The sequence below is a fragment of the Chinchilla lanigera genome, unplaced genomic scaffold, assembly GCF_000276665.1.
Source record: "Chinchilla lanigera isolate Chin_1 unplaced genomic scaffold, ChiLan1.0 scaffold00050, whole genome shotgun sequence".
Taxonomy (NCBI): domain Eukaryota; kingdom Metazoa; phylum Chordata; class Mammalia; order Rodentia; family Chinchillidae; genus Chinchilla; species Chinchilla lanigera.
The window spans coordinates 17,277,530-17,286,140 of record NW_004955451.1 but is presented as its reverse complement, the minus strand read 5'-3'; the positions used below and the strand labels follow the sequence as shown (position 1 = coordinate 17,286,140).

The window sequence follows — 8,611 nt, the reverse complement described above, 5'->3', positions numbered from 1 at the left end:
GCCCGCACTTCGGGGCGCTCGGACGGACTTCCGGGCCGGGCCGCGGGGCGGGAGGGGCTGTCCCGGCAGCCGCAGGTAGGCAGGGCCCCCTCCTCGAGTGCGCCCCCCCGGGCACCCCTGCCGTGCGGTTCGGTGTCCCTGCGACCCCGGTCCCTTGCGCCCCGCTCCAGTCTGCACGGGGAGAAGCAGGCGCATTTTGCGGAGGACAGTGGGGTGAGGGTGGCAGGGTCCCGGGCGGCTCCACTTCTGGTAGCAGCACCCCCCAAGTGGACACCTGGATGCCGGCAGAGGTGACTGGGAGGGCCTTGGGGGCCGGGGCTGCCCTAGGAGCCCAGGCGGCTCTGCCACACCCTGTGGGTTTGCTCTGAGGCCTGGGCCTGGAGTTCCTTCTCTGCTGCATTGCACCATGGGTATCGAGAGGGGTTTGAGTTTGGGGACCCGGGAGCTGCCGCCTGCGGAGACCTAGACCTGGGTTGGCTGTGGAACCCGGCTCTGCCTGGCGAGAACACGGTGGCCCCTGGGCTTCAGCCGAGGACCATACAGGCTGAAGGGCCTGGGCTGGGACTGGCAGGGCTGCGCCGCCGGGGAGGAGAGGTGGCAGGCTGCGCTGCCTCGGCCTCACAGGAGCACCCCCGTCCTGCAGCCGTGTCGCCGCCCGCTGTGCTATGAGCAGTCAGAGCGCCGTCTCCACAAGAGTTTACAAATGAAAATGGAGGAAATGTCTTTGTCTGGCCTGGATAACAGCAAACTAGAGGTGAGGCCCCCACGTGTGCCTCCAGTTCTCTCTGCTGGTGTCTTTATGCCCGCCGCAAGCCGTGGTCAGGACGGGGGACACAGGAGAGCCACCGCTGAGTTTGCACCAGCTGGGGGCGACCATGGTGATGGGCCCTCTTCCCGGCCCAGGCCATCGCTCAGGAGATTTACGCAGACCTGGTCGAGGATTCGTGTTTGGGGTTCTGCTTCGAGGTGCACCGAGCTGTCAAGTGTGGCTACTTCTTCCTGGATGACACGGACCCAGACAGCATGAAGGATTTTGGTGAGCTCCGGCGGAGCGCCTAGGGGCTGCGTCCAGCGCTGCACCCCCAAAGCTGAGGCTGGGCTGTGAGGGGGTAGTCCCCGCCCGCCCTGATGGCCACACCTCTCCTGTCCCCAGAGATCGTGGACCAGCCCGGGCTGGACATCTTTGGACAGGTTTTCAACCAGTGGAAGAGCAAGGAGTGTGTCTGCCCCAACTGCAGCCGCAGCATTGCGGCGTCCCGCTTCGCACCACACCTGGAGAAGTGCCTGGGCATGGGGCGCAACAGCAGCCGCATCGCCAACCGCCGGTGAGGGCGCTGCCCGCCGGCCCCGCAGCTGGCACCTGGGGCACTTGTGGGGCACAGGGTGGGTCAAGCCCTGGACATTCTCTCCCCTGGAGCTCTGAAGTTGGGGGTGCAGAGGGACGCCAGCCTGATGTCCAGGGTGTCCTCCCCTCACAGAATTGCGAATAGCAACAACATGAACAAGTCAGAGAGCGACCAGGAGGACAACGATGACATCAACGACAATGACTGGTCCTACGGCTCGGAGAAGAAAGGTGTTTGTCAGCCTGGGGAACTTTGGGGTGCACTGGGAGCAGGTGGAGTCCGGAGTGGTGGTGCGTGGCTGTAGCCCTGGCACTCTGGGAGGCAGAAACAGGAATTTGAGCCCAGCCTGGCAAACTTAGTGAGACCCTGACTCAAGGCTGATGATGTAGGTCCCTGTGAAGGTCTTGAGTTCAAGTCGTAGTAGTGCAAAAAAAAAATTGTCACCAGTGGTGTGGGCAGGAGATAGTTCTGCCTTTTCTTTAGATGCTCTTGGTTTGGGGCTTTAAGTAGCCCTGGTTGGGGCTGGAGAGTGGGTTGGCAGCAGAGCATTGGCACAGCATGTATCAGGGTCCTGGGTTCAGTCCTGTACGATCAAAGAAACAGGAAAAAAGTGACTGTGCTGTCTTTTCTGTCCCTGACAGCTAAGAAGAGGAAATCGGACAAGGTGAGAGCTGGGGTGCAGGGACTTCAGGCACAGGACAAGACCCTCCCTTGGGGCAGGGGGGCCTCAGGTGTCTTGACTGCAGTCAGGTCACTGAGGTGTGGGTGTCTATGAGCCAGGTCTGCTGAGTCCTGGAGGTGCTGGGCGGGGCATGTGGGCCACCAGGCCTCTTGCTGGGAGGACACGCAGTGATTAAGGGTGTTTCTTTGTCAAATGTTTTTCCTCCTGTGGGTTCTTGGCTCCCCCTTATCATTGCCCTTTCCCCAAAGCTGTGGTATCTCCCATTCCAGAACCCCAACTCCCCGCGAAGATCCAAGTCTCTAAAACACAAAAATGGTGAGTGGGGCTGGAGCAACAGGAGCTGCTGGCTGTGGTGCTGGGACCCGCTGGGAGCGCAGGCGGGGGGCGGTGTGGAGGGAGGGCCTGCAAGCCTTCTATCACCCCCACTTCCTCTCTGGTTATTTTCAGGGTTCTCTGTCTGTACCTCTGCATCAAACACCCTTCCTCTTCTTTTTTCTTCTTCAGGGGAGCTTAGCAATTCGGATCCATTCAAGGTGAGCAGGGGCTGCCCGTGCCCCGTGTCGTGGCCCCACAGGGTGGCTGAGGTTCAGATGGGGAGTCTAGGCATTGAGGGCTGGGAGGTGAGGCCAGGGCTTCTGGGCTTCTACCCTGGCCCTGACTGTGCCCTGGTTCCCACAGTATAGCAACTCTGCCGGGATCAGCTATGAGTCCCTGGGGCCCGAGGAGCTGCGCAGCCTGCTCACCACGGTGAGGGCTGGCGGGGGGCGGGGTGTGCTGTGCGGGGAGCCTCGGGAGCGGGGCCGGGTCCCTGCAGCCACCTCAGCTTCCGTCCCTCTCACAGCAATGCGGAGTGATTTCGGAACACACCAAGAAGATGTGCACCAGGTGAGGGTCCTGCGCGCCCATGGGGGCTGGGTAGGCCTGTGGGCCCTGCGTCCGCCACAAGGATGTGGACCTTCCCGAGGGCCCCGTCAGGGCTGAGCCCTCTGTCCCCACCAGGTCCCTGCGCTGTCCCCAGCACACAGACGAGCAGAGGCGGACTGTGCGGATTTATTTCCTCGGGCCCTCGGCGTGAGTGACCCACTGGATGGGCTGGCAGGGGTGGGGTGGTGGTGGCCGTGCCTGAGCCCACTGGCCTCCCTTGCAGTGTCCTCCCGGAGGTGGAGAGCTCACTGGACAACGACAGCTTCGACATGGCCGACAGCCAGGCCCTCCTCAGCCGGCTGCAGTGGGACGGCTCCTCCGACCTCTCACCCTCGGACTCGGGCTCCTCCAAGACCAGTGACACCCAGGGATGGGGCCTAGGTACATAGGGCTCGGGAGCTGCTGGAGGGGGCAGCCCCGCAGCGCGCTCACCGCCTTCCCTCCCTCTGCAGGCAGCAGCAGCTCCGAGTCCCGGAAGGCCAAGAAGAAGAAGCCGCACCTGGGCCTGGCGGGGGCTGCGTCCGGTCTGGGCGCCAGCAAGAAGAAGAGGCCCAAGCCACCAGCACCCCCGACGCCCAGCATCTACGATGACATCAACTGATGGCGCAGGGGCTGCCTTTGGCTGAGCAGAGCCTGCCCAACCCCGCCTGACGCAGACCCGGGCACATGGACGCTGCTGGGGTTCGGGCTGGCGAGCTTGGGGCCAGGTGGGCAGGCGGAGGCCTGCTCGTGCGCCCCTGGGGGGCACCAGGTCTTCTGCAGTGGAGTGGCCTCGGCATGCAGGCCTCAGACCTGGACACGTTCGTTATCCTGGACACAGTTCGGTGGGAGGCGGTTTTCCTATTTATTCTGTGAGTTACTGGATGTCCGGCCAGGCCCAGGGCCTGGCCCGGGCACTGCCCCGCACACTGCCTGCCCCGCCCAGGAACTGGACTTGACCCCGGGAGGCCCCGGGCAATATGAAGGGGTCTGAGCTGCCCCAGGGCAGTGGGCGCAGAGCCCACGATGCCCAGCCAGTGGGCACGGTGGGCGGCTGCTAGGTGGCGCCCAGGACTGTACCGCCTCCCCTGCCCGCGGCAGCCCCTCTGTCCCCACGGGTTCCCTGGCAGCCAGAGCTGTCCCTCATCAGCGGGTGCCAGGAAAGGGCCGCAGCCTCGAAGCTTCAAGGAGCGGAAAGGGGAGGGTGGGGTGGGGCCGTGTCACCTGGGCTCTGCCGTCCCTCCCGTCTGTCCCAGCGGGCGGCCGACCCTGGCCTGGGCGGCAAGGAGGCCCGCGGTGAGGGAACGGTGCTGCTTTATTTGAAATGTTTTCTTACCTCATTCCCTGCCCCAGGAAGGGGCGCAGCCTCGCCCTCCTGGGGTGGCCCCGTGTCCCATGCCCGCCCTGCCTCTACCCTGGGGCAGCCCAGCCCCACGCTGCTGCTTGCCACCTTCCCCTCACCAGCCTTGTCCCGCTCTGTCCCTGCTCCAGGCTGCCCTATTCCCTCCTGCGCCGCTTTTAAGTTATTTATTCTGTACTTGTGGTTCGGGGCCCCGAGGAGAGTCCTGACCTTGTGCCTCTCCCTGCGAGCAGTAGGTGGGAAGAGGGTGGCTCTGCGCTCCGGATCTCAGTGGAGGGAACAGGGTGGCATCATCCCTGTGGGAGAGCGTGCCAGTGTGCCCACCGGCTTGGTCTACATCCAGAGAGATGTACAGCCCTGCATCGGGCCAGAGAGACAGAGGTGACCGATGGGCCAGAGCTGACCTTGGGCCTGTCCCCGGCACGTGTTGGATATGTCCCACGTTTGAGTAGCTGGTACCCAGGACTGCTCGGACTGATTTGGGTTAGGGACCCTAGAGGGTTGTGGGAACAACGGGACGGCTGTGGGACCTTGTCTGGAACCCCAGTTTCCCCCTGGGGTGCTTCTGATTGTGGCTGATACCTGGTTACAAATTGGTTTTTAACCCAAGCATTGTGATTACTTTTTAAAAAGCCAACCCGTTTTGGCAGGAGTTAGAATAAATCCTGGGGCCTGGGCGCCTCTTCTCACCCTCACAGCCTTCTCCCTCCAGGGCCGCCCATGTGGGAGTGGGCTGGAGGTGAGGGGTGCAAGGCTGGGGCTCCTGCCTAACCCCCCAGCCTCCCTTGGGAAGGAGGACGTGGGGGCAGCCTGGGGAGAGGTCTGTGCACACGCTGCCCTTTGGTCCTTGCCAGCTGGCCCCGCGCCCCATCTGGTTGGGTGGGAGGCAGCAGACCCTGCCTCAGCAGTGCCCCGCATCCCACCCTGTGTCTGAGTGTGGGGTTTGTGTTAATCCCACGGCCGGTGGCTTCCCTTCCATGCATCGCTCCCCCCCGCATGCCCGGGGCCACCCGCCTGGCATCACCGCATGCTGGGGTCATTGGGGGAGGGGGGGGGCTCACGCTGTCCTGTGGTCTTGAGATTTTTATTTTTGCATATATAATCCATCCTGTACAGGTAGCTAACTTTGTAAGCGCTGTGTACCCTCTGCCCATGGCTGCTGGTGTAAATAAACTGCATCTCCCGTTGGTAGCCTGGCCTTCCTGCGCTCATTGCCACAGAGCTGGGCGGGCAGAGCTATGTTCTGGATGTCACAGGAGGCACCTTGCCCACAAAACAACTTTATTGAGTCACAGATGTGAAGCCTTTATCCTGGGGCCCCCAAGGTGAGGGCCCAGGTGGCCCACGGTGACCCCTCTGGAGCAGTCCTTGGAGCCCAGCAGGCAGGTACTGGCTGAGGCCAGTGGTCACTGGCAGCTCTGGGCCCAGGGGTGCAGCAGCTGTGGCCTGGTGCCATCCTGGCAGAGCCCTGTCAATCACTGTTCCAGAGAGGCTAGCAGAGTGCAAGGGACACCCCATGCACGCCTGGGCCAAGAGGGGTGGGTTCAGTCTCTCCTTGCTCTGCCATGCCAGTCTCTGGACTGGCACCAGGGCCCCCCCGCAGGGGTGCCCCGGGGCGGGGGTGAATGCAAGTTTCCCACAAGCTGGGCATGGCTCTGAGCTTGGGCAGGATGCTGGAAAGAAGGTTCTACCTGAGTTTGCTGGTGTGGGGAGAGCTGTCCCATGGTCAGGGGGGCAGCCCCACGTCCACCTGCTGGGCCTCCTGCCTGTGTACCACATCCTGGCCTGGCCCAGCTCTGTCTGGGGAAGGGAAGCAGCGCAGAGGAAGACGTGCCCTTCGTTTCTCTCTGGGTTCTACCGTCCGTACATCCCGAAGACCAGGAAGCTGAAGAAGACTGTGACGCCCACCAGAGAGACTGTGGCTGGGGCCGTGAAGAACTGGCGGTAGTTGATCCGGAAGTACCAGACCACGCCCAAGAGCACCACGAACACGGGCACCATGAGGCTGCCCATGCTGAGCCCCAGACTGGATGGCTCAGTGGCAGAGTTGGCCAGGGGGGCTTCGGGGCCCGGGGCAGCGGACCCTGGGGGCAGGCGGAGGCAGTGGATCACACAGCGGTCAGTGATGTCCAGGGAGCGCAGTGTGCTGGCAGGGTCCTGCAGCAGGCGGCCCCGGTAGACGAGTTTTGTCCGGCTCTCCTGTCCAGGGAAGTATTTGCTGCAGGATGGAGGAAAAGAAGCAGAGCAACTGTTGTGGTGTTTGCTGAATCCCAGTGAGGCAGGAAGATCCCAAGTTTGAGCCCAGTGTTGGCAATTTAGCAACACCCTGTCTCAGAGAGCTGGACATGTGTAAAGGCCCTGGCTTCAGTCCCCATTAGAGTACCAAAAAACAAAAGGGGTTGGCACGGGGAGTTTCCAAAACGTCTCCCAACACGCCCTCTCCTCCCAGGGCCCAGCAGCTTCCTCCAGGAGCCAGGCCGGGGGCCCCCTCACCTCTTCAGGGCACCCACAGTGTCCTCCAGCTTGACCACGGCCAGCTCCTCGGTGTCATTGAGGAATTTGAGCCTCAGGTTGATGAAGCCAGCACTGGGTGGCAGGCAGGTACCCCTCTCAGAGCATGGCAGGGCTTCCGGACCACCTGCCTGCCGCCTGGGCAGGCCCCGGATGTCCAGGAGCTGCTCCAGGTTGGGTTCCACGCCTGCCCCGGCGCCCAGCTCCCCTGCTGTATCGCCCCCGCCCGTGCAGGCCTCTTCGGCCTTCTCCTCGCTGCCCTCCAATGGGTGGGGCGGCTCGGGGGGCTCGGGGGTGCCTGGGACAGCCACCAGCTGGTCTACATGGCCCAGGTGAAGGACGGAGGTGTCACTTGCCGACACGATGGTTCCCAGAAGCTGGCTGCTACTGCTGTCTGCTACGTATGTGGAGAGCCACGCCAGGACCAGGGCTAGAACCAGCACCACCACACCTGCCAGCACCACTACCTCGTTACCCACGCCCTCAACCAGGGCGACACCAGAGAGCTCCATGGCCTGGCTGCTGCCTGGGCCCGTGCTGCAGGAACAAAGGGGACAGCATCAGCACAGCCTGCGGGCCCGAAACCAGCTTCCAAGTTTAAGTGCAACGTGAGCCAGCTCTGAAAGAAAATGGGGTTCAGTGGCCTGCATGGAGTGGGCAGAGCTCCCAAATGCAGGTCCCACAGAGTGCGGGGCATCAGGAAAGCTGCCAACCCTGCTGCCTCGGCTACAGGGCCTCTTGCTGTCTTTTTGGTTGAGGGGGAAAAATACCTGCTTGTCTAACTCCAGACTTCTCCAATGGTTCCACCTGCCGGGCCACCTCCAAGGTGGCTTCCGAGATATGCCTGGACGATGTGACTGGGGCTTCTCTGGAGGAAGAGTCCAGTTGCCCCTGCCAGGTGCCTCTCCTGGGCCCCTCCTCGGCAGGGGTCACAAACCCATGCCTTGATGCTGTGAGCCACAGGGCATGGGCCTCTGGGCCAAGTCTGATCACCACCGAGGACCAAGCTGGAGGGGCAGCAGGAGACACATGTGCCACCTGGGAAACCCTTCAGCAACCCGTGGCGGCCACACGGGGAGACACCAGAAACACCCCCTGCTCTGGCTTCACAACTGCACACACCACCCGCCGAAGGGCAGTGCCTCCTCCACAGCCTCGCCAGTCCTTCCGCGAGCTCGCTCTCCGCGGCGGCTCAGCGAGGCCGGAGGCAGCGCTCCTCTCCCCGCAGAGGCTGCGGAATCCACAGCGGTGCCCGGGCAAACCCAGCTGGCGGTCACGACCGTCGCACTACCCTCCGGCGCCACGGGACACCACTTGGCGCATGCACCTGTCTCCACCCGGCAGGGACCACAGGGGTTTCAGCAAACGCCGCAACCGTCGCTCAAAGAACATTTAGGGCAGAGCACCGAACAGATTCCATTTGCTCACTTAACGGTCAGGCCCTACACCCGGCAAACACCTGTATCCCGGTCTTGCCTCTTCCCAACCACGTAACCCTGGGCAATGCTCTCCGCGCCTCGGCGGTCCGCTCAGCCCACCGGGTTACAAACAGCACCTACCTCAAAAGGCTGCTCTGAAGATGACGTGAAATCATCGAAGTAAAATAATTAGCGCGACGCTTGGCACAGTGCAACCGCTGAGCAAGCAGACGGCAGCGATTCCGCGCCACTCCCGCGACTAAGCCCCCACGGGCGGAGGCTGTCACTGCCCGCGATCCACCCAAGGGGAGGCGCGGACCCCGCTCTGGCCCGCGGCCGCCGGGGCGCCTCTGCCTGCGGCTGGCCGGGGCGACCCCGACCAGAGGCCCCG

The 8,611-nt window shown here is 63.2% G+C and overlaps 2 protein-coding genes across 6 annotated transcripts; one reads left to right on the top strand and one right to left on the bottom strand.

Annotated features, from left to right (window-relative positions):
- On the top strand, nucleotides 1–5,482 carry Atxn7l3 (ataxin 7-like 3; the record flags this gene model as incomplete). 5 transcript variants are annotated; one of them, XM_013519368.1, is given in 13 exon segments in its annotated part: nucleotides 1–75; nucleotides 644–754; nucleotides 904–1,036; nucleotides 1,154–1,325; nucleotides 1,479–1,576; nucleotides 1,988–2,010; nucleotides 2,298–2,343; nucleotides 2,533–2,561; nucleotides 2,707–2,775; nucleotides 2,870–2,913; nucleotides 3,028–3,099; nucleotides 3,176–3,333; nucleotides 3,405–5,482. In XM_013519368.1, coding segments are annotated over 13 exon segments (1,179 nt in total), but the record flags the coding sequence as incomplete, so codon positions are not given.
- Nucleotides 5,483–5,555: 73 nt separating this feature from the next.
- On the bottom strand, nucleotides 5,556–8,611 carry Tmub2 (transmembrane and ubiquitin-like domain containing 2; the record flags this gene model as incomplete). Its single annotated transcript, XM_005394521.2, is given in 3 exon segments — nucleotides 5,556–6,509; nucleotides 6,785–7,339; nucleotides 8,362–8,611. Coding segments are annotated over 3 exon segments (1,169 nt in total), but the record flags the coding sequence as incomplete, so codon positions are not given.